Genomic DNA, 24,316 nt, shown 5'->3' with positions numbered 1-24,316 from the left:
CAATTCTGACTTGTTCTCAGAACTCTGAGTTTAAATCTCGCAATTCTTTTTTTCTCAGAATTCTGAGTTCAAATATTGCAATTCTAAGTTTTTCTCAGAATTCCGGGTCAAATCTTGCAATTCAGTGAGGAAAGTGAGGAAAAAAAAAAATAAAAATTGTGATACAAACTCAGAGCTTCCATAGGTAATTGATAGATCTGCAAATATTTGCAGGTAATTAACTCGCAATACAAGGGGTCACAAGTCACTAGCCAGAAACTGCAGGGCAAATTTGATTGCCAATAAATGCCAATAATTATTAAAATGAATATTTTTGACAAGCCAGAGTAGCTGGCTGCATTTAGGAGAACTGTTTTGACTGATTACAGTATGGTAATATTCAATTTGTCAGCAAAGTTATAAGCATATGTCAAGAGAAGTGTTAATTGTCTGTATGTTTTGTGATTTCTCCAGCAATTTCTGTGTTGGTATAACATATTTTACATTTATTCACCTCAAATAGGCCCATAAAAATTAAACAAATATGCTCGGTCCCTTTACATGTCAGTCAGATGGTCATCACAAAAATCTGCAAAGTAGTCATTTTCTTGCTTCAGTTTTCTATCTGCATGTCCAGCCAAGCAATTCCATTTAGTTAATTCTGTTTGGCATAAGTCTCTTGGCACAAAATAATATTTGCAGCTTCCCTCCATGACTTCATCACATTCAGTACACACGCCACTTCCATTGGAGATTCCCGATTTTAGTTTGATGTTAGTACTGTATTTACCCTTTAAAGTTACGCAATATCTAATCACCACCTTCTCGAATGTAGTCAATGTTTGAACGCATTTAGTATTCAAAGGGGCGACGTCTCCAAGTGGGTCCTTTCATCAATAATTTAATTAACTTTTAATTAATTTAATGATTTACTTTGGTAATGGTTTAATTGTTAATGGCTGCATTTAATGATTTAAAGTGTGCTTAAGATGAGGTGATGCAACTTAGATTAGAGCTAGATGAGCCAAATGAACAATTGTGGTTTCATTTGTTTACACATCTTTTTTTTCTTTCTCTCTGCAGAAGAAGATCATGATCATCATCTGCTGTGTAATTTTGGGAGTGGTTTTGGCGTCCAGTATCGGAGGAACCCTGGGCTTCTAAACGACACGAAGCGAGACAAACACTTGGAAAGCTGAGTGTTTTATCCACTTAAACACGAGATAAGGAAACTGTCATAAAATGGGGGTTGGGTAGGGTACAAATCGAATATTCAAAAATCAAACAATCAAAAAAATAAATAAATAAAGGAGATGTTACGTACTAGCTGATTTAAATATATACAAAAATGGGTTCAAATACAACATAATATTTACGAACTGTACATGTAAATGTATTGAACATAAAGCAGCACATGGGTTACTACCTGTAAAGGAATAAAAATCAATTTTTGTTTTTATTTTATTTTTTTAGCGTTGCTTTCATTTTTGGGGGGGCCTCCAGGACAGTGCCAGCAACTGCTAAATTGTTTTACGTTCCGGCAGAACATGGTGTTTGGCAAACCATACTAGCATACTACGAATACTAACCAACCGACTGCATAGATGTTATAGATAGTAGTACTAGTCCGATTTCAATGGCCTAATGTTCCGAGTGGTTGCTTGCATTCAGAAGAAATCTCTCATTATTACATTATTAGCTCATTACCGATAGAGTGCTGTCCTTTTAAAGCACCGTCAACCTCATAGCCGAATTTCTGTCGTAATACATTTACCGTGGGCAACCGCAAACAAACGAAGAATAAAAGAACTAAGAAGCACACGTTTCGAAATGTGAGAGGAAGCGATATCACCAAGTTTGTACATGAAGATGATTTTCTTTTGACTTCATTTGCTGTTTACTGGGATCGATAGGGTGGCATTGCGCAAACTGTTGAACTATGCAGTTTTGATAGTGATTCGCCCCTGCTTTTATGAATTAATTCACGATTCTGAACGAGACAAAATGTATTTGTCTACGTCGAAGACTTTGAGAAATGTCAATACTTGAAGCAACCTAGCCTAAATACATTATCTTTCGGAGGGTGGTTAGGTCTGCTAAAAATGAACTTTCCTGAACGGTATTTTACGTTCGTTTTGCGCTTTTTTATTTGCCTTGTTTCATTACTTGCATATATATTTTACAAAATACAAAGGATGGGCTTGAACAGGACCGGTTTTGAAGGATCGATTTGGGAGTTTGCCTGACGTTTCACCTTGGTGCTAGTTAACGAAGAGACTAATAAAATTAACTACGGGGACGTGATAGACACTCTTAGATCCTTATTATTAAATTCTACATATCTAAAACAACGGGAGTAGTAGCGGCGGAGACATCGATGAGCTATCTGACGATGCATTCTTCAGTTCAATTGAAGAAACCTGTACGGCTGGTCAGGATACTTAATATGCAGTGACTATATATGAAGACATTTACACAAACTTAGCTCAAATTTAACTCTGAATGCCCAGAAAGACAGCATCTTGAGATAACTCTAGCTTAGAATAAGGCGCTTCGATTTACTTTTCTCGGAAACGGGAATCAGCTGATGCATCCTTTTCTTTGCGTGCCAGCTTGTTTTAAATTCAAGGGCTAAAATAAAAAAAACCAAACTTTAGCTCTGTTTTTTCTTTTGATGAGGAATCCCTCCTGACTTGATTCGGATTCGTCGCACTCTTAAGACGCCCTTACCCTCATGCTCATGACGTTCATGACATGTACTAGCAACTCTGAAAGTGCACTCCTTTTCTCAAAACGGACTTCATTTTCCATGTACTGCTTATCATAGAATATATAACAGGAGCCCCCCCACCCCGTCCCGCCAACCGTTTACCTACCCAAAGCAAAGTAGTAGGGAACAGGAACGATTTTGGGGATAAATACTGTATACACTTTTTACGAAGCCTGAGGCAGAGGGCCGGGACTATTTTGCTTTAATCATTCCAGTAACGTCCAGCATGTTTTCTTTGAAACTTCTGTGTATTTAGTGTCGAATCACTTACATGTATGGTAAAATGAGGTAAATATGTATGTCGGTGTTGTTTTTTAGTAGACGATATAGCTGGAAGGCCCTTATTTGTTAACGCATGCAACTTTCGCTTTGTTAGTTTGCATGGCTCTCGATCATGTGTGCACTTTACAATCAAAGAAAACAATGTCTTATGCCGCCACATTTTTTGGGTTGTACCGTTTTACGTTTTGTTACTATGTTTGTTTTTCTTTGTGATTATTTATTATGACTCTCTAAGGGTTGGATGGGGGGGGGATTGACTTCATTTAATAGTTCTGCTGCCTATTTCATCATGACCCTGACGATGCTGGAGTTTTACCGTGGTCCCCATGAATGTGTTCCCTGTGGATGTGCACATGAATACAAAAATCTGTTTGTTGTCGGGTATTTTGTTCCGAAACCGCGTCCATATTGTAAAACGACGATGTTTTTCCCCCCTCCTCACCCTCTGGAAACACTCCGGGTACGAATCATTTTTGCGCATCTTGTTCATTTTCCCTATTCCCCCCGATGTTTTCCCGAACTTGATTGTTGTGCTTAACTGGTGATGATATGTGAATTCTTTCGTAAGACTATTCTTTATTGTGAGTCGTGTGCTGCGGTGTCGAATTGTGCAACTCAAAAGGCCATGTATGCGTGCCCTGTCCCTTCGGCATTTTTTCCTTTTTTACGTACACGTTGCTGTATATGTGAGCATGAGCATTTGTGTGTGTGTGGTTGTGTGTGCGCGTGTGCGTGCTCGTCTGCTGTCGGAGCCCTCGGGCGCAAGGGGCTTCTCTGGTCTGCAGGTCTATGGTATGCAGCTCTAGCGCTCCAGTTCTGTGCCGACTTCATTCAAATGTTAAGAAAAGTAATAAGACTAAAAAGCCAAAGCGTTATGCGAGTACAGAGCACAATGTTACAGTCGACTGTATTGTGTAGTCCTCCCTGCCCGTAAATCTTGTGAACTCTCTTGCGTATACATTGACACTGTTTTCAATTCAGTTCTCGATATATAGGTTTGTTTATTTCTATTCATTCTGAACAATATGTATGATGTATACTACACAAGCTTGTTCGTTTTAAAGCACTTTCTCCGAAAACAGCTACGTACAAAACAGATATCCCCCCAACGATGTTCAAATGTTGTGTGTACTGTATGTTTTTTTATTTCTTTTCGCCCCTTCGATGATGCTGTTTGTGTTGGCATTTTCCCCCTTGTTCAACTCACTTGCATTGCTTCCTCTGTGCTGGCAATACATTAGACGTAGACATTAGATCAGCTCTGGTTAAAAGAAAATGAAATAAAAAAAAAAAAACTGTATACTAACATGGGCACAGATCTGGATGAAAGTTTTCTCAGTTGTCTTATTTTCGATTTTCAACACTGTTTTTGGATGTTCGTCACACAGACACTGATATGACCAGACAGCACTGGCATAACACAGCACATTGAGAAGGCATTTTGTAAATGAGTGAAAATTACAAACTACTATATATTAAAGAAAAAAAAATAAAAAACAATGTACCTTTTAGAGCTTAACTGCATAATAGTCTTTTTGGTTGGGGTTGTTGAGTGGCTCATCACTGCAGGTGAATAAAAAACCCTTACGCCCAATCCACATGAGACTGCTTTGTGGATTGTACCGCTTGCTTTAGTAGCTCTCAAAGACTTTTACGTTAACCGACACGACTTCTCGGTTCCAAGACCTGCGATCGTGATTTTTCTCAGCAGCCCCAGCCATGATCCTCCTTAATTTCATCCCCTTTTGTGTCATTCCTTTGATGTATATTCCCATTAAACTTTATACCAGTATTCTTGTTTCAGTGTTAGATTTAGAACGAGGAAACGGTTTGTGGAGATGGTGCTCAAACTGTGATTTCAGCAAAATGATCATCAATTACAGAGAACGGCCTGTAATGATGTGATGAAAACACTATTCTAATTAGAACGGGAAGATGACTGGATAAGGATGACATAATTGAATTATACCATTATCAAATGTGATGAATTATATAACTACGATGATTTAAAGAATCCCGAGAAGTTGTGTTATATTAGTAGTACTATTGAATGCTCGCGATTTTGTCAATCTGAACTGAATCTTTGTCTTGTAATTATTGTAAATATTTCAACGAGAGAAAAAATGACTTGCATGTCCATGTATAAAACTACTAAAATAGTTCCTGTCAAAGTTGTGAGGTTGATTGATTTTCTTGTTCTTTGCCCTGGTCGCGGCGCTTTGCCGCGCTAAAGCAGCATCCGACGCTTTCAAGGGTGCTCTGTAACGAAGAAAAGGAACGATGCTTTACCATTCAATACCAATACGTTGTGTTACCTCAGAGAGCCATTACCGGTTCAACTCTGGGGGAAAAAAGTGCTTCCCTCCATGTACACCATCGATAGGTCTACAGGTCAAATGCACACCATCTGTAGCTTCCAGGCACCTTGAATGCTTTTCTTTGCAGAGGTCCACCACATTGGCAATGGCAAATTTAGAATTAGTGGCATTTTTGTGCATTTCGTGATACGCTTTCATCAGTGTCGGTTAGAAAACCTTGCGTGCGTAGACTGTAGCATGGCTGAAACGCAAAAGCTCTAATTAAATGTGACGCGGGATGAGCTCTGCTCTCATTCTTGGGATTTGGAAGTTTTCTTTCAAAGTACAGTAGGAAAACAATAATGCTCGAAGCAAACAGAAAAACACTCATCTGTGCAATACAAAGAAAAGGGCTTTCTCACACACGCATTCGAAAGCACCGAAGAACACCGACTTCAATATTATTGTGGGAGTTGAGGGAAACAACAGCCACTAGCCGTGGTTCCAGTCGCCTTTTACATGTCGCCGAACGTCTTCTCGCCCAACTAAGTTTGAAAGCGCATTCAGGGCCGAAACCACAATGAGATGGGCACCAAGGATGGGAAGGAAGAAATTAAATCGATTTCTGCAACTTTGACTGGAATTGCAACTTCTGTCTTTTATTTTCTGTGTGTGTATGTGTGTACTGTATTGTAAAAAAAGGAAAAAGATACAAACAAACAACATAACTGTCCCTCTCTCCCCCTTCTCTCTTGTAATACTGTTTGCTGTTCTGTTTGGTTAGTGTGGCGTACCAGTATCCCTCTCCTCCTCTGAAACCCTTTGCTATCTTCCTCCCTTCTCTCACAATCTCTCTCTCTCTCTCTCTCTCTCTCCCTCTTTTCTCCATGGATCTTTAAGATGAGAACTCTATGCAGATGCTGTCTTTTATAAGTGTGTCAAAATTTTAAGTTGAAATGAAAAATGAAAAAAGAAAAACCCCAACAAACAGATATTATGAACTGAAACAAAAAATAAAGAAAAACGATTGTCCAGTGTACAACTGCTGTAGTTGTCTTCCCTACTTCTTGCTCGCCTATGCTTCTAGTGTATATACTGACAGTGCTTCTCAAGCTAATTTTCACACCGCACTGCCTGGTGCTTCATCATTATGGATTTAGATGTGTTTGCCAACTTTCTAGGTGAAATATAAACAGTTGGAGTTTCAAGTACTGCCTGCTGGCATTCCATCTGACATAGAAACTAAATTAAATCAATAAAGAAATTATTCTGGAAACTGCTCACTGCGGGAGCAGCATCAGGTTTGATCCTCGCCTTAATTTCTTCCCTTAATTATATACATATTGTAATTTGTCAGTTGTGTCAATTTACAACAACAAAAATGACAAGTCCCATCTGAATCAGTTCATGAAACAAGACATCCTTCTGGTAACTCAAATGTCATTTAGCACGCTAATTCCAAACAAACACTGCTAAAGATGTTTCATCCACTGTAAAGCGTTGGACACGCTTTCAATTAACTATTAAGCCAGCCACGTTCACCCCAGACCCCTGTGTGCAAACTAGATAAAGTTATTTAGAAAGATAATGGGGTTTTGCTCAATTACGGTGTTATTGATTGCAGCAGAAGATGCCCTGGGAGCTGCGCAAGACCAACAAGTGCTTATCATTACTCTAAATTAATTAATTTAGTCATTGCAGTGAAAACTTGCCAAACTTGGCAGGTATGAAGGGCTGGTTTTCCAGTTGCTAAGCAACAGGCTGTAAATTTTCGTTTAAAAATACTTCAGCCACTGCGCGCTGTTTGAGCAACAAGCTTCGTATGTTAATCTTTTATGCTGAGATTGTGATACAGTACTCTCAATTCAGACCAAATGTGAATTATGCATGCAGCTTCTATAGGTGTAAAAACACCCTTAATGATGCATGGCGTTTTCTCTCCACACACCCAAAACATGGACTTCACAGCCTCAAAACATATAAGTTGGCAATAAAATTGCATGTATTGGACCCGAATGGCTCTCCGGAAATGCCTCATCTGAAATTGAATCGAGAAGCTGCAAATACTGCATTCTCTTGCTCTCAAGTAGCTGAAGCACTGCTTTGAAATTAAATGAATGAAACATGTATAGGCTTCTGAACAGCGTAACTGGTTTCAGGGCACTGAACAAACAGTATGTCTGAAGATGAAAACTTACCTCAAGGATCTTTCACCATCTAGTGGACACTCCAAGACCTCCAATCAACCTTTCACAATATACACTTCTGCGCCCAGCACCTGAGAATCAGATGAGTTTATATGTGACCCTGGACCACAAAAGCAGTCTTAAGTAGCACGGGTATATTTGTAGCAATAGCCAAAAAGATATAAACATAAAATGTATACACTGAACGGGTCAAAATGAAATTTTGTGCCCAAAATCATTAGGATATTCAGGAAAAATCATGCTCCATGATATTTTGTAAATTTCCTACCATAAATATATCAAAACTTAATTTTTGATTAGTATTATGCATTACTGAACTTCACTTGGACAAATTTAAAGACAAATTCTAAGACAAATATTTTGATTTTTTGCACCCTCAGATTAGTTGTCGACCAAATGTTGTCCAATCCTAACAAACCATACATCAATGGAAAGCTTATTTATTCAGCTTTCAGAAGACGTATAAATCTAAATTTCAAAAAATTGACACTTACGTATTTTGTGGTCCAGGGTCACATATCCACACATTGTATTTTTATATATTCTCAGTATTACACACTTAAGAAGAGTTGTCATCTTTTTGCGAATAAGCTGTATTACCTGCATAAAAATATCTTCATTTCATAATGTCAGTGTGACTTGTGTTATATATATAGATTTATGTGGGGAAATAACCACAGTTCAAGCAAATATTCAACGGTAATATTTACCTCAGCCAGACAAATGCCGTTTTGACGTCGATGACGTCAACGCGCCATTTCTGGACGCGAACGAGCGCTTCGGTTTGAGGATAAAATGATCAGTAAATCAGTAAAACTGCTTCGTTTTAGTTGGTTCCTTGCACAAAATATTTTGGGATACAATGCGTTAAATCATACTGAGTACTTTTATGAAACTTTTATGCTGCTCTTGGGTGTTATTTTGCGAGTTTGACCGACGTTAACACAATTACCTGTCGTTACGGAAAGAAATGAGTGAAGATTCCTCAGGAATGTTTTAAGGCGACATGAGGGTGAGTAAATAACGACATATTTTTAATTCTGGAGTAAGCTATTGCTTTAGGATTAATGTTATGCTTACATTTTCAAATGGCTAATTGGCTAATATGACCAAGGTAGTTTTGTATAAACATATATACATTTTTATAACCGTTACCTTTGCGATATGCGATGTATGTGATCAGTTGCCCGATAACTGAGGCATGGCGCGCTTTTCTCCTCACTGATGTCAAACGCGGCAATTCCTTGGTGCGCCTGTAGTGGTCGCTGTCGCTGCATTACTCATCACAAATGCCCATATACACCTGCTGAATTGTGGCATTTAATTAATTACTTATTAAAGTCTATGATACGTTTGTCCGCCCTGTTTTATTATTTATTTAAAGTCTTTGTATTACCTTTGATCTACTGATTTTGCACTGAATCATTGATAGCTAAAAATAGTGCCATACTCTATTGCACTATTTATATAAACCTTCTGTGCACACGTTCAAGGACATGTAGGAGCTCTCTGCTCACAAGGACATAGGTTCCAATCCGACCTAGGATATGTCCCAGTTATAATCCCCCCTTACCCTCCACTATCCTAAAAATAGCGAAAAACGCCAAATAAAAACAAATAAAAAATATGCTAAATGCAATGAGGGAAAGCACTGACTATAACTATTATAGTTTATCAGTATATTATAGTGCATATAAATATTATATAATAGTGTATTTATCAAAAGTGTTTTAAGAAGGACACCTAAAGCAAATAAGAGACCATAAAGCAGGATCATAAAATCCTATGTTGGTTTTAACTGTACAAGACAAGTAACGGTAAGGAATTAATTGTGTTCTTATTTTAAATTTTCAGTTACGATTTTAGTCGTAAACAAAAGTAAACAAACTGCTTACCCCAGCTGTCAGGTGCATTAAACATCCTAAAATCCATGAATGGAAACATTCATAATAAACAGACTTTAACAAGGACGCCATGACATTGAAACCAGATGGTGGAAGATGACTCTTTGAGAACACCAACCATGAGTGGCAAACGTTCACACATAAATTTGAAGTGAATGTTACATTAATTTTCCAGCTATTTATTTTTATTATTCGAGAGCATTGAGGTTATAATTCAAACATGTTCTGTTAGGAAATGAATTATCAAAATGTTGCTTAAAAAAAGTATACAGTCACATATATATGTGTATATATATGTATGTGTGCGTGTGTATATATATATAAACAATATATATTTATGTTTATATATATATATATATATATAGCTTATTTATATATATAAACAAGGAAGGAAAAAAATATTAAAACTTTTATCATTTATATTTGGAATCAATCCTTGCCAAAGTAGCAACTGTGCACCTGGGAAGAATTTACTTTAATGCTCCAATTGTGTAAAATTTGCAAGGGTATAGGTACATAAATATATAATCTTCCCGTGCTTTAAATCATAGCACATACAACTTCATTTTCACTCAAAATACATTGACTTAGCACCAGTGCTCCCAGGTAATATAGGTTGAAAACAAGCTCAAAATAGTCAAATGCAATTAAATAATAAAGAAAACCAAAACAAATAAATACATGGTTTAACATGGTGTAACTGAGGAGGTCAAATAAGATTGCCTTGCTGATTGTAATGATTACAAAATCATTCCTTAACGCGTGAGCTTAAAGAGTAAAACAGGCACATCCAATCTTGACATGAGCGTGTGGGGGGAACAGTCACGACATCACGTGAGAAAGGCAATAATATTACAGTGATATGTTTACACTCATTGTACTGCAATCAAAACACACATTATTACAGTTCCCTGTTTATTGCACAAGGGACAGAAATGTTCGTTTAAAAGCATAACAAATAATGGCAACGAAAGAGGAGATTACAGTCACTATAACAAGTGTTCTTTAGGAGTCCTGCCATTCCTGACTCCGTGTCCGATAGCCTCTGGATGGAGGTGTTGAAACGAGAAATCCTAAAACTGGGAGCTCTAAAACTAGCGTTTTCAGTTACAAGTGTTAATATAAATAAAATGCATACTACAGTGATCTTTTATAAAAGTTTTCCTGTAAATAATACAGTCAGAGGTACAATACAATACAAGGTAAAACCAAATGCCATTACAAGCCTATCAATATACATTTTCCCCCTTTCGCTTTTCTCCCATTTTTTTTGTTTCATAGCACAACCTATCGTTTCTATACACTAGCAAGTTAGTTGCAGTTTTAAAGTATGGGTTCTGAGCAACATCATAAAAATAAATGGGGAACGTACGAATGATGCCACTAAGAAATGAACCCAGTAAGCGCAATGCTGTCATCTGCTGAATAATAAGGTTTGAAGCTCATCTTCGTGCTGCAAGGACCACACAAGTTAGAAAAGTTAGAACATCAACAGAAAAGGGGAAGAATACAAAAAAAAACTTTGACAGCCCTACACAACACAGAAATGTGTTGCCTCCAAGAACTGAAGACGTTTCAAATACGCTCTATACACTGTTAAACATAGTTACTTCTACTTGTTAAACATACAAGTTGCTCGACACGTCTCGGAATTCGTCGGACAGTCAACATGTTTTCTTTGTATTGTCTAGGTTTGAACATTGAGAAGACTCTCAATCAAAGGGGCGACTGGGCATGGGATGAAATGTAGGATTTTCAAATGCTTGTTTCTTGTAGCATTTACCCTGAACATGTGGATAAGTGTCCACCTAAAGTCACCTAAACCTGCCCATTGTGACATCACAAAAACAATACTGATCTAACAGTACCATAGTGGGAAATGTGCTGTTTAATACACAATAAAAATGGAAATGTCTCATCTGAAAGCAATTCGTTTTCAAGAATTAAAACGAGACGCCAGTTAGTTTGCACTTCTTCGAAAGGCTGGTTTCAAAAACGAAGGCAGTGGCCCTCAACGTCCCCCACCCCCAAAGGGAACTATGAAAATGCAAGTAAGGTCACCTGTGGTGTTTAGGATGAGAGAAAGGGTGGGGAAAATGTCACTTTGACCTAAAACTAACAGTCATTACGTGATGTAACAAGTCCATTGTTTAATCAGGGTACATGCAGGGACAGTTCTCTTAACCTAAACAACAACCCGTTCAACAAAAGCCTCACAGCCACACCTCAAGCACAAGAGATGAGTGAGAATAAAAGGAATGGGGGTTTTGGCACCTCCGAAAGCCTTGGCATGAATCTCCGAAACAAACTGCGAATTCTGCTTCCCCAGTTCCCACCACTATAAAAAGGGTCCTGACGGCATACCCAAGAAGTTGGTGCCCATGTTCAGACCAGAAGAAGGTGCCGAACTGTTCCAGTGGACCTTCTGATGGTGTCTTAAGTTGGATTTGCTGGAGAAGCGCTTATCACACTGCTGACATGAGAAAGGCTTCTCCTTGGTGTGGATGCGGCGGTGGCAGATGAGCTGGGTGGACACCCGGAAAGCCTTGCCGCAGTCCGGGCACTGGTAACGCTTGGGTTCTGTGTGGATGCGTCTGTGGTTTTTGAGTGCCATCAGGTTAGAGAATTCCTTCTGACAGGAGTTGCAGAAGTAGGTGCCCATCTTGTGGCTGTTCTTGTGATTCAGAAGCGAGCTGGCATGACGGTAACCGCGGCCGCACTGATCACAGACGTGCGACTTACACCCCGCCTCATTGCGACTCTGCTGCTGCTGATGTTGTTGATGCCCAGATGAGCTGCTGCTGCCACTTGGGCCGTGATGTGATGGGTTAAGCTTTGGGAGCCCATTAGGATCCAGGCCTTGGGCCTGCATCAGCGTAAGGTCAAGCCCAGAGCTCCAACCCACATCAGAGCCACTGGACGAAACCCCAGGCTGTTGCGACATTTTTGGGGCACGGCCATGTTGCATCTCCAAGTGGAGCCGGAAGCTGGCCTGGGTTGGGAAGCTCCGCTGGCACAGAGTGCAGGCAAACTCCCGCTCTTTTTGGTGCACACGGCGGTGATTCTGTAGTTGGGATGAGACGCGGAAAGCCTTGCCGCATTCTGGACAGCGGTGCCGTCGAGTTTCAGAATGGATGCGACGATGGTTCTTGAGTGCGAGCAGGTTGGAGTAAGTCTTGAGGCACACAGCGCAATGGTAGATGCCGACAGTGTGGGTGTTTTTGTGATTAAGGAGTGAGCTGGCATGCCGGTAAGAACGGCCACACTGGTCACATCTGTGAAGACACAGATAGGGGAGAGAAAAAGTAAATCTCACCCGCTCATTGACCCTTTAACCCCTTAATAGTTTGTAGCCTAGATTAGTTGAAAGTAACCTGACAACATGTAGCTGACTTCTATGATAACTGCATTGACGGATACACAAATACAGGTATATGATCTTGAATCCAGCTGCCAAAACTCAAAAAACTGGCCCAGCTTGGAGAGGATAACTGGAATAACATTGCCTATTAAGGCAGTGGATAAATTATGAATATGATTAAGATGATAATATGAATTATAACTCCAAGTATCAACCAATTGTGTTTGGTGTTAAAAGGCAGTGGTATAATAATCTACATAATTTATGGTGGTAATATATGAACTGTAGATGTACAGCCTACAGTCATCAGAACTTAATAAAAAAAAAATACAGGAAATCACTGTTTGTTTTTAAACTCATAGTATTTATACTAAAAGATTCAACAGGAAAAATGTTACCATGTATAGAAGTAGTACACACAAGAAGCCTTTCAAAATGATCATACAGTTGTACAGCAAATAAAGTTTTGGGATTTGACCTAAATTCTTGTTGGAATAAAACATGGAAAACATGGAAAAGTTAGGTGAACTTGTTTTCCAAGCACTAAGCACATGTAGTGAAGGAGTATGTCTGTTCTTATCATTTTTGTAATATGTTAGTATGGAAGTTGTGTGTTAGTATGGTGGCACATTTATAAAACGTTTTTTTTTTTTTTTTTTTTTTTTTTGCTCGATATTAAAAGCAAACGGAGCAGAGATTTATTCTTCAGCATAATAGCAAGCAAAGCTATATTTATATTATTTAGTAAACATGCATTTAAGAAATGGATGAAAGTCCCATAGTTTGCTGAATGTCGTTGGGCCCAGATCAGTTTTTATTTCTGGAAGCACAACAGCTGATGTAAGATGGTCAGTATGAGTACTTATGGCAACTGAATGTTCAAATGGTAACAACAGTAAACTACACCATACATTCTAGAAAGTTATCAATCAGATCAATTAATCAGGAGGGAATCAATGATTTGGTACAATACACACACATCTACCTAGTAAGTACATCAAAATGTAGCCATTATATCAAGACATCCTAACAGTCTAGTGCATATTGCTAACTGAAAGCAAAGGGGGGTAACTTATCTGGTCTCCACTAATCATACTGTCCAAACTTCAGAAAAATCCGAATTCCGGCACGCGTATGGTCCCAAGGAAGCCGGATTGGAGATCATATACCTGTAATAGACATGTAGAAACCTGTGATCTTTACTAGTTCACTTCATAAATCACGAACAACAGACGTAAACTCACGTGAACCGGTATTCCTCTCCCTCTCTTGTGCTTGAAGTGGCCTTCCTCACGCCCTCCTTGCCTACCTGGTTGTCCCCGCAGCGGTGCCTGGCCAGCCCAGAACGGCCCTGGAAGCTCTTCCCGCAGGTGGGGCAGCCGAAACGGGTGTGGCCCTCCTCGTGGACTCTCTGGTGGTTCCGAAGGAAGCGGGCCAGCCGGAAAGCCTTGCCACAGGTTGAGCAGATATGCCGCTTCTTCTGCGTGTGGATGCGCATGTGATTGCGCAGGGCCATGTAGTTGGTGTACGGCTTGTCGCAATACGAGCAGTTGAAGTTGCCAATCTTGTGTGTATTTTTGTGGTTCAGCAGACTGCTAGCATGCTTGTAAGAGCAGCCACAGAGGTCACAGGTAAAAGGGCGTTCTTCACGCTCTGGAGACCCCAGGTCACTTGTGTCCATGCTCATATTAGAGCTGTTGAGGGAGGCAGAGGAAGAAGGAAGCTGGGCACTGCAGTTATGCGAGGCCAGATCTGTGGTTGTAGTAAAGACTTGAGAGCACCCATCGCATTCGTATTCAGTTGGAGGAGGAGCTGGCTGCATGCTGGGACCAGGAAGGGGACCAGGAAGATCTTTGCAGAGCTGGTTGCTGGTATGTGTTTCGAGCTGCCTCTGGTTCCTGAAGCCCCTACCACAGTCATTGCAGGAATATTTTTTAAGAGCGAAATGCATTCTGAGGTGGTTCTTCATTGCCAGTCGATTTGGATAAGTGGAGTTGCACACGTTGCAGTGGTATTCACCAATCTTATGCAAGTTCTTATGATTGGCCAGGCTGCCGGCATGACGGTAAGTTCGTCCGCACTGATCGCAAGCAAAGGGGCGGCGACCACTGCCGTCATCAACTTGCTGGGCCCTAGCCCCTGCATATGGTTTCTTGAAACCTTGTGGTTGACCATAATTGGGGTTCACAGGAGGATTCTGAATTTTGGGGTCACCCATCCGCATAGCTTGGAGCTGTGATGGGCCTCCCTCATAGCGGGCACCATTGGGATGAGCCATGCTTTGAACCCGTTGGTCTCGATCTCCAGTCTTCGCTCTGTGCTCTTCGTGTAGCCGTAGATGGTTTATCAACTGCTTCTGAATCTTGAAGGCTTTCCCACACTCCTCACACTTGTGCCTGCGAAGAGACAAAACACACAAAAGCAAACAGATAAGAAAGCAGTGTTAAAATGCTCTTCCAAAAAAGAAAGAAAGAGAAAAAGGGAAGGTCCCCTTACAAATACAAAGATGACTACACAATGCTCAAATGGGGTACAGACGTTATGAAATTCAGACTCAACTGTGTGTATGCGTGTATATCAGTATGAGTTATGTTTGTTGCCCTCGTCTTCTCTAATGGGAGAAATCACCAGTGCACACTGCCTTGACACTCAAAATTTCATTAAAATCTACTCATTCAATGATGACCTGGGTAATCACATGAGTGGGGAACTCATGATAATACATAAGCATTCAAAGTATGCAAAGAGAACTAAACAGTTAGAGTATAATAGGGCACATGCAATGCTGGCTAACCTCTTTAAGTCAAAATGAGTCCTCTGGTGGTTCTTGAGAGCCAGTAGGTTGTAGTAGCGTTTTTGGCAGACAAGGCAGCGGAAGACCCCAGTCTTGTGAGATTTCTTATGGTTGAGCAGGGAGCAGGGGTGTCTGTAACTCCTTCCACACTGGTCGCACCTGTGGGGCCGATCATCAGAGTCTGGCATCTGCCGAGGGTCTACAGGGCCCCCGCTGCCACTGGTACCAGCACCACCCGTCATCCCTTTAGCTCCATTCATACCCTTGTTCAATGCCCCCACTCTCGCCTTGCCTGGACACAGGTGAGTGATCAGCTGATGGCGATCTGCAAAGAACATGCCACAGTCAACGCAAATGTGGTTCCTTCCATCCATTTTGCCATTAGAATTAGAGCTAGTGGCACCCAAGCCCTGTGCAGATCCATCTAGCCGGGGAGGTCCGTGGACTAGCTCATGATTAAGCAAGTCCTGCTTTCTGCTGAAGCTCTGGCCACATGTGCTACAGATCAAAAGACCGGATGTGCTACCCTCTTGTCGCCTCCTCCACTCTTGCTCACCAATTGGAGAGAGGGCAGAGGAGGGTCCTGCCCCTTGGTTTACCCCATGGCTTCGTAAGTGGCTACGAAGTGCCCTCAGGCTGGCGTAATGGTTTCCACAGACCGTGCACTGATAAACCTCTCCATCGTCGTCATCGTCTTTGTTATCCATTCTTTTACTGTTGCCTTGGGAGTTGTCTTGAGCACCTCCAAACTGCATCTGGTCATGACTACGTCTCTGGCGAGCACTTTCTTTAAGGTTGGCACTGCCTGCTGGCAGGGAGGCACCACCAGGACTATGGAAGCTCATGTTACCCATGTAACCATTGGTCATACCACCTTGGTTGACACTGTTCGCTTGACGATGGTTTTGAGGAAGAGGTGAGTGACCAGAGCTGCTTTGGGCAAGAGAGCCGTCGAATCGGTCATGGAATTCCAGTGAATCCAGGCCACTGTTATGTGAACCGTCTGGGACGAAGTGCGCTGCATCACCAAGATTACCGGGCAGTGAAATTGGTGTTGTCGCACCACTCTCCTGATCCTGAGAATGTACAAAGCCTTGTTGAGAATCTAGCCCTGTCAGTGGCTCAGAGGAAAGCCAATCTCCCTCTGTACCCATCGATTGTGAATTTGGCCGGGTTTTGTGACTACGGAGGTGGCTATGAAGTGCTGCTAAGTGGGGGTACTGCTTACAGCAAACAGTGCACTGATAATGACCAGTTTGATGGGAGCGTTTATGATTAACTAGACTCCCAGCATGTCGATAGCTTTTCCCGCACTCTTGGCACTTAAATCTGCGTTCAGCATCATCAATGGCTGCATTCTGCTCCTGAGACCTTGTCTCACCATTGGATGATGATAGCGATGGCTGAGAGTTTGAAGCCAGTCCATCAGAATTTAAAATAGCGGGGCCATCTTGAGCATGTGTTGTGGTGTGAGGGTCATGGGTGAGATAATGAATTTTGAGACTCTCTAAGTCAGGATGTCCCACTCCACAATATGCACAGGTATATATGGGATTATTAACAGGAGGGCCTAGCATTGGGTCATAACGCTTGTCGGGTAACGGAGGCAGCGGAAGAGGGTCGCCTAGAGCAGGTGTATAAGGGTTCACCGCTGGGGACCGAACGGAACTAAGATTATGAGGCACTATCCCTGGGAAACTACGTGTTAGCCCCAACGAAGACGACGCAGCATTATGTAACAAAAGGTGCTCTTGAAAGTCATTCTTATTAGGCAAAGCAACTTGGCAAAGGTGGCAAAAGCTGGGTGCCATGTCATCATTCTGGGGGCCAAGGGGACGAGGGTCAGATGGTGCTTCAGGCACAAGGGCCCCCAAGGACATTCCAGGGGGCTTAAATTTTGAGTGAGTGCGTTCGTGGGCATTAAGTGCTGCAAGATTATTGAACTGTTTGTAACAGATATTGCACTTATACGTGCCCTCTTGATGAGACTTTTTATGGTTTACCAAGCTGCCATGATGACGATATGTCCTGTCACATTGGTCACATTTGAATGGTCTATCCCAGGCATCTTCAGATCCTGGAGATTTTTGTTTGTCGTGGTCATGGCCAGGCATCATTCCACTATTGTTTATGTGACTCCTGAAAGCTGCGTCAGACAGATCTTGTGCTAGATTATAATCCCTCTCTTCGTCGACATTGTCGTCGTTCTCCTCTTCAGCTTGGGCACTTGGAGACAGGGTGTGGATGCGGAGGTGGTTTTTGAGTGCCACTGCATTGGGCAATGTTCTGGTGCAGACCGGGCACTGGAAGGAGCCCATCTCATGAGTTTTTTTGTGAGAAGCCAAGCTACTGGCATGCTTAAAAATGCGTCCACACTGCTCACATTCAAATCTGCCATTCTCTTCTTGATGATAGTGTGCTTTCATGTGCTCCAGTAGGCTAGGTGTACTCGGGCAAATGATGTCGCATTCTTTGCAAGGTAAACCCTTGGCACGATTCATATCATGCATAGCCATGATGAGAAAATTGAAATGGAAGGGAGAAATGTCCACATAAAATGATCCTCGAACAAAGAAGAAAAGGGGGCAATGTGTGATGTTCAGCTCTCTGCTTCTGTAGTATCAGCCATTTTACCTGGGTGACAGATATTCTCTCCAATCAGCCTTTCAATTCCACTCGATCACAGCAGTTCAGAGAGGGTCTGGACAGTTGTGGGGCATCAGAGGAAAGCTGAGAAAATACAAAAAGAAAAAATTAATTTAATTGAACAAAATTTAACAGATCAGAAACACTTCAGAAATCTAAATACTAGTTTAATGAATCTTGACACCAAATAAGAGCCCTTGACAAAAACCATTCACTGTGGTAGACGTGGCAACATTGTGTGATGTTAGCTTTGACACATTTGATCTCACATTTAGATCATATGACAGACAGACGCACAGATTCAAAGCAGCTGAAAATGAGCCAGCTTTGTGTACCTGCATGTTGACGTCAACTGTACACAGCACGGCTGATAACTCTGCTGTCTTTGTTTACACAGGCACAAAAAACAGCGTAAGCAAATCTTAACCAAGAGTAGGTAAATTAAATTAGAGATTATCAGCAATGCATATGGGAAAGGCCTCAAATTATGAAAGAATGTGTATTAAATTTGTGAGTGACCACCTAGATGATCAGGACAGCTTTTTGCAGAATGTACTCTAAATATATCAAGCAATTGCATGGTGATTTGGGGTTATTGCATCCTTGGGATCTCAGAAATGCAGTCACTAAAAACATACAGTCATCCAAATAACACTAGTAAATCCTTTCAGGAGTGAAAGCAGATGAAATTTTCCAACATCTTAGGAAGGTCATTTCAAATTCCTTCTTTAACCCAGTAGAAATGTTGATCATGCAAGAATTTTATGCAAGACTACAAACATCAATGAGCCAAAGCACTTTCGTAAACAAAAAGTCTGGGTCAAAATATCTCTAGGCAAAATTGATTAACAGATACTCACTAATGGCTGTCTTTGCAATATAGGTTGAATTTCACTGGCTACTTTGACAGCTGAAGTGAGCAATTTGCAAAAACAAGCAACCAGAAGTCATGCACTGTCAATGAGAGCTGCTGATTTAAGACTGTATATACAATGCAACAAAGTTAAGCATCTTTATGCAAACGTGCACCGATGCAATGTAATGACTACGAAAGAGAATGCAAACAGTGAAGATCAGCACCCTAATACAAAATATTATATTAAGACCTCATTGCCTTGTCATCCCCTGGCACTTCTTTAGCTAGTCAGCTGAAATAAGAAACTCCAATACCACATTCATGTTCAGATTCATTACACATTATATGGCATGGCAGCTGATTCATGAGGAAATATTTTTAATTTAAAGCCACGTGAGATGAGGTTTTGGCAGCACCTCGGATCAAACATTAAGACTGACCAAAATTTTATTTCATTTCCACAAAACTAAAACAAGTCCTCATTTTCAACTATTTCAAGGAGGTTAAAACAATCAGATGTGCTCTTCAAAACACGTGCGTGATTCTTATTTTCTGCTGCTTTCAGGGGTCACTAAGTGCCAGTACTGCATATAAAATCACTTGCTCAAACTAACTCCCTGCCATGTGCATCCATAAAGCAAGTGAAACTTGGTTACTTTGGCAACTTGTGCTCCAATCTAAATAAAGAACCAGCCTGATCCGAATCTTAGAAGCTGGGAGCCCAAGAAAGTGCAAAATAAGTGCCACAAATGATCTTTTCTTGCTAAAATGTAAATCGCAGCATTATTCAAGTGGAATTTACCTTTAAGAGAACTAAATAAAATGCATGACCACAAATTCACTTCAATTAGTCCCCACTGGGGAACAATTCGTCTGACCACACAACTGGAATGAAAGAAACCGTGCTCTTTTACCACACAATGGCCATCAGAAAACTGAAACACTAGAAAGCTCAGCTGGATTATTTTCCTGCCTCTCTCAAGCTTGTTGTATGGCATTATTCCGCTGTCAGTACAATAACTTCAATAGAGCCACCTCAACAATAACCCCCAATGTTCAGACAATGTGTGGCTGATATAAAAACCTTTCAATGTGAAGTGATTTGGCAGTAAAAGAGGCCGGTAAGGCAAGAAGAGTCTTGTTTAGAGCTGCAACAAGGTTTATAACATTTTTAATGCATCATATTACTTCGCACTGGGTCATAAGTATAGTTTTTGATTGTAGCTCTGAATGAGCCTGTATTTGTAGGTCACCAAGTTACTTTACAAAATGTGATATGCTTGTATACATCTTGCATAGGCATCTCATGTCATTTCAAAATAATACCTTAATATAATCACATTCAAGCTCCTAATTATGACTGTAATTAAATCTATTCATGATGATCAGATAAGTCTGATACCAAGGCAGGTTTTGCTGTAATTACTGATTTAATATATCTTAATATAGTGTATGTAAATTCCATTTAGCCTAAAGTTTCCAAACTGACATAGATACTTTAGTTTCACTCTGAACAAGTGAAATTGTTCCGCAAATTTGCAAGTAGCACATCTTGTGCTACAAGTTGCAATACAGATGAAGTGTTTATGATGTGATCATCACTCATGCATAGCACAGTCTGCTGTATGTGGAATAAATCTAGTCTCACAGCATCTGTGATCTGAGTTAAGATTGCATACCCTTAGGGTATATAACCTGACCAGTGGTCTCTGACTCAAGACCATCTGGATGCTTTAGCTCATCAACGCTGTCAAAATCCATACTGAAAAATGCCAGATGGGTCCAGATTTACAGAATAAAATGAATGCAATAATATACAAACAGACTATTTCCACCATGTTTGCTCATTTGAAGGTTAGCACAAGCAGTACTAGAACATGTTGCAGTGAAAGAATAATCATGGTATAGTGATGGTATCAGGTGGTAATATCATGGTACTAAATGATATATGACATATCTGATATATACTGTTATATATATGCTGTTATCATGGTAACATCGCAAAAACATGGAATGTTTTTTTTTTTTTTTAGTAAAATAATAAATTGTGAAATAAATAGTGTTTAAATCTAACTCGCACTTTGCATAACCAGCGATAAACTTGATAAAGTCCACTAATTTTGAGAAAGACTTCTATATTTCCAGTCATTGGCAATAAGGATTACAAAATGAATCATTCAGACAATTTTGTCAAAAAAGTTAAAAAGAAAAACAACAGCTTTGAAAACCAGACATCACAATGGCTTGCAAGAAAGTTTTACTCAACAAAAGAAATATCCAAATAAGCAGAATGCAACTAGAAAATTAATTTACTACAGAAATTCCCATGATTATTATGTACCTGGAAAGTGCTATTCACAGATTACCATAGAAATCTGTACACATTCAGCCCTCTTATAAAAAGAAAAGGTGAAGACTAGCATATAGAGGCCATGGGAAAGGTAAAACATCTAAGCGCGTAAAAACACTGATCTGATGTTCATTTATAACAACTTGGCTTTTATTTTCTATAATCTAAATATGTAAAATAAGCATTATAGCATGCTATACAGCTGAAACATGTTGATATACATTGCACTCTTAAAAAATGCTGGGTTGAAACAACCCAGTACTGCACTGTAAAAAAATATTTGTTGAGTCAACTTAAAATAATTTGTAACCTGGCTGCCTTTAAAATTGTAAGTTCAGTCAACTCAAAAAAACGTTTATTCAACTTGAAATGTTAAATTATACTAAGTGACAACTTAGATATTTGAGTTGAATCAACTTAAATTTTTAAGGCAGCTGGGTTACTTACCCATCTGTTAAGTTTAGCAAACACAAATATCTAAGTTGTTACTTAGTACAACTTAACATTTCAAGTTAAATAAACTTATTTTAGTTGACTGAACTTAAAATTTTAAGGCAGCAGGGTAACAAATTATTTTAAGATGACTCAACAAATTGTGTTTTTTATTTTTTACAGTGTGGGTGAAATATTGACAAACCCAGCAATTGTGTTGTTTTGACCCAGTGCTCAAACTTCTGGGTAGTTTTATTTAACTCAACTATTATTTAAAAATTACTATATGGCTGTCTTAAAATGAACCCAAAAAAGGTTGGAAATTAAAAATCAGACACATAATTACTAGAGGCATCTGCAGTTATTAATAAGCGATTTATATATATTTTTTAATTATTTATTTATCACTTATTCAACTTTATATCAATTATATCAACAATAGATGTTTGTTTATTGAACATATTAATAAATGAAGAGTTCAGATGCAAAACCAGCTAAAAGCCATCTCGGTCAAAAATGAGATAATGATACTAAGTGAATGCTCCTGACACGTATTATACGTCCATCAAATACTTTTACTTCAAACTCGCTAAATTCCAGCCTCAGCCCAATCAGAAGTACCAGTACTTACATAGAAACCTATTATAACTAGCCAGAAAGAAATGCTCATTTTAAAGAAATATGTCAGATGGATTTAGCTGGTTTTGCATCTTTTTTGGGTTCATTTTAAGCAAGAAATATAATCATTCTTAAGCAATAGCTGTTAAATAAAACTACTCAGAAGGTTAGGTTAAACATTTAACATTTAAAAACATTTAACCCAACCAGTGGGTCAAACCAACACAATCAGTTTTTCAGCTGTATAGCATGCTAGAATGTTTTCGACAGTTCGTTTACATATTAAAGTACATATTAAAGACAATAAAAGCCAAGTTCTTAAAAACAAACATTGGTGGGTCAAAGCAACCCAATTACTGGGTTTGTCTATATTTCACCATAGGTTGGGTTGTTTTTAACCCAGATTTTTTATTTTCCAAGCAGAAAAATGTATTTGCTACAGCAATTTCCTTGACATTCAAGACTTTCATTTATATTACTTTTCCAGTACTAAAAAATTCCCAGAAGAACTGTAGACATTCAGTTCTCTAAAAACTCAAATATAGTGGTAAAACACAGAGGCTCATAAAAAAACAGGCTCATAATCATTTGTAGCAACTTGGCTATTATTTTCCCATTATATCCAAATATGCAAACTGACACCCCCAAAACACTGTTACGGTGAAAATATGTTGTTATGCATTATATTTTGTTATTTCCCAATGGCGCAGCTCACAAAGAAACAAACGGGGTGGGCCCAACGCGTCTGTGGACCCCCAATAATAACAATAATTTTCGTCAACTGTTAACAAAACCTGTTTGTATATAAAATGTAAGCGATTAACGCCTCGCCATGACCTTGGCCTGACGCTCCCACACCCGCTTTTTATCAGGACAAAAGCAGATGCAGATATCCGACATTCCTTGTCATTTTCCCTCCCCAGACTCACCAAATTAGACGCCGAAAGTCCCGAATCGAGGCAAAAATATCATGCATCCAGTTAGGCTCGACATATGTTAAATTCTACAGTCAAATACGTGTGTACATCGTTGCGAGGGAGACCAAAATTTACATCCCGACCCGTATGTTTTCCACAGGATGCGAGTCGCTGTGTGCAAATATTAGCTGGTGGGCTATAGCAGCCAGACCGAGTGTAAGGGGAGAAAAAACGTCTATTTTCGAAGCGTCAAACGCTTCGGACGGAATACTCGCGCTCATTTTTGGTCAACCTCGTGTGAGGGTTCGAATGCGCGAAAAACATCCAGGGCTCGTACGCGATCGCATCGATTATTTTAATGTGTCGGTCTGTCTGACAGCGACAAACCCCCCCGCAGCTAACGCGCTAGCCTCCCCTCACGATACTAGCGCGGAAAACGAGAGCAAAACAAGACAGTCTAGCAAACAAAATAAACCATCTGGATGTCGTAACATAGTCGTGTGCATAAACAATACCCAAACTGATTCGATACACGCCCGGCATCTAGTGTGAAATGGTTTCTGCTTAGCAGTAAGGTCAGTGCTAGTCGGCTAGCTGCCTAGCGACACAAAGATCCGGAGGCTTGCGAGCTCTGATTCAATGAATGTGGCCATTGTGTGCAATTAAACAAACACCTTCAAGCTGCAACCACTTACCCGACTTACAGACGTGCACAATGATCAGGGATGGGGGTTTATGCTCTTTTTGATTGCGCAGAGGATAAATGGCATGTTCAGTCGCTCGCCATAATTATTTTTTAACTCTTTTTTTTTTTTCTTCAGCGGGCGGCTCCACCGTCTTTTTCTCGGTGTATTCAGCACACTTCCTGCTGCGGGCTGAATGGGGATGGAGAGCTGCGGACGT

At 40.0% G+C, this 24,316-nt stretch overlaps 2 protein-coding genes and 1 long non-coding RNA gene across 5 annotated transcripts in view; 1 reads left to right on the top strand and 2 right to left on the bottom strand.

The window, feature by feature from the left end:
- The window catches only part of stx1b (syntaxin 1B), a 52,820-nt gene extending 46,450 nt beyond the window's left edge, over positions 1 to 6,370 (top strand). Inside the window, exon 10 of the mRNA XM_051137091.1 lies at positions 1,063 to 6,370. Within this exon, the coding sequence (XP_050993048.1) occupies positions 1,063 to 1,143 (81 nt within the window). The 3' untranslated portion in view covers positions 1,144 to 6,370. The remainder of the gene's footprint in view (positions 1 to 1,062) is intronic.
- Positions 1 to 8,775, bottom strand: part of LOC127182016 (uncharacterized) — a 35,179-nt gene extending 26,404 nt beyond the window's left edge. The window contains exons 1-2 of the long non-coding RNA XR_007829839.1: positions 8,691 to 8,775; positions 7,527 to 7,606 (exon numbers count right to left, since the gene is read on the bottom strand). This is a non-coding gene — a long non-coding RNA (uncharacterized LOC127182016). The remainder of the gene's footprint in view (positions 1 to 7,526; positions 7,607 to 8,690) is intronic.
- A 1,912-nt stretch (positions 8,776 to 10,687) lies between these two features.
- si:dkey-89b17.4 (zinc finger protein 646) lies at positions 10,688 to 24,316 on the bottom strand. 3 transcript variants are annotated; one of them, XM_051137085.1, is made up of 5 exons: positions 24,109 to 24,316; positions 15,595 to 18,324; positions 14,045 to 15,196; positions 13,877 to 13,969; positions 12,575 to 12,716 (listed from the first exon to the last, which is right to left on the bottom strand). In XM_051137085.1, the coding sequence occupies exons 2-4, from the start codon at positions 18,108 to 18,110 to the stop codon at positions 13,891 to 13,893; spliced, it is 3,747 nt and encodes a 1,248-aa protein (XP_050993042.1). In that variant the 5' UTR covers positions 18,111 to 18,324; positions 24,109 to 24,316; the 3' UTR covers positions 12,575 to 12,716; positions 13,877 to 13,890. The 3 variants fall into 3 exon arrangements, with proteins under 3 accessions (XP_050993040.1, XP_050993041.1, XP_050993042.1); XM_051137083.1 differs by lacking the exon at positions 13,877 to 13,969 and having other exon boundaries at positions 10,688 to 12,714; positions 24,109 to 24,315; XM_051137084.1 differs by lacking the exons at positions 13,877 to 13,969; positions 24,109 to 24,316 and adding an exon at positions 23,426 to 24,066 and having other exon boundaries at positions 10,688 to 12,714.

The sequence above is a fragment of the Labeo rohita genome, chromosome 19 (assembly GCF_022985175.1).
Source record: "Labeo rohita strain BAU-BD-2019 chromosome 19, IGBB_LRoh.1.0, whole genome shotgun sequence".
NCBI lineage: Eukaryota > Metazoa > Chordata > Actinopteri > Cypriniformes > Cyprinidae > Labeo > Labeo rohita.
The sequence above is the reverse complement of the archived record's forward strand: the minus strand, read 5'-3'. Positions and strand labels throughout refer to the sequence as shown.

Excerpts from the sequence above, each read along its gene's own strand:
- si:dkey-89b17.4 (XM_051137083.1), bottom strand. The coding sequence starts at position 18,110 with ATGGCTATGCATGATATGAATCGTGCCAAGGGTTTACCTTGCAAAGAA. Across the intron at positions 15,197-15,594 it reads ACTCATTTTGACTTAAAGAG|GCACAAGTGTGAGGAGTGTG; the intron begins GTTAGCCAGCAT and ends GTCTCTTCGCAG. Across the intron at positions 12,715-14,044 it reads GGAGAGGAATACCGGTTCAC|ATGTGACCAGTGTGGCCGTT; the intron begins GTGAGTTTACGT and ends GTGTCTTCACAG.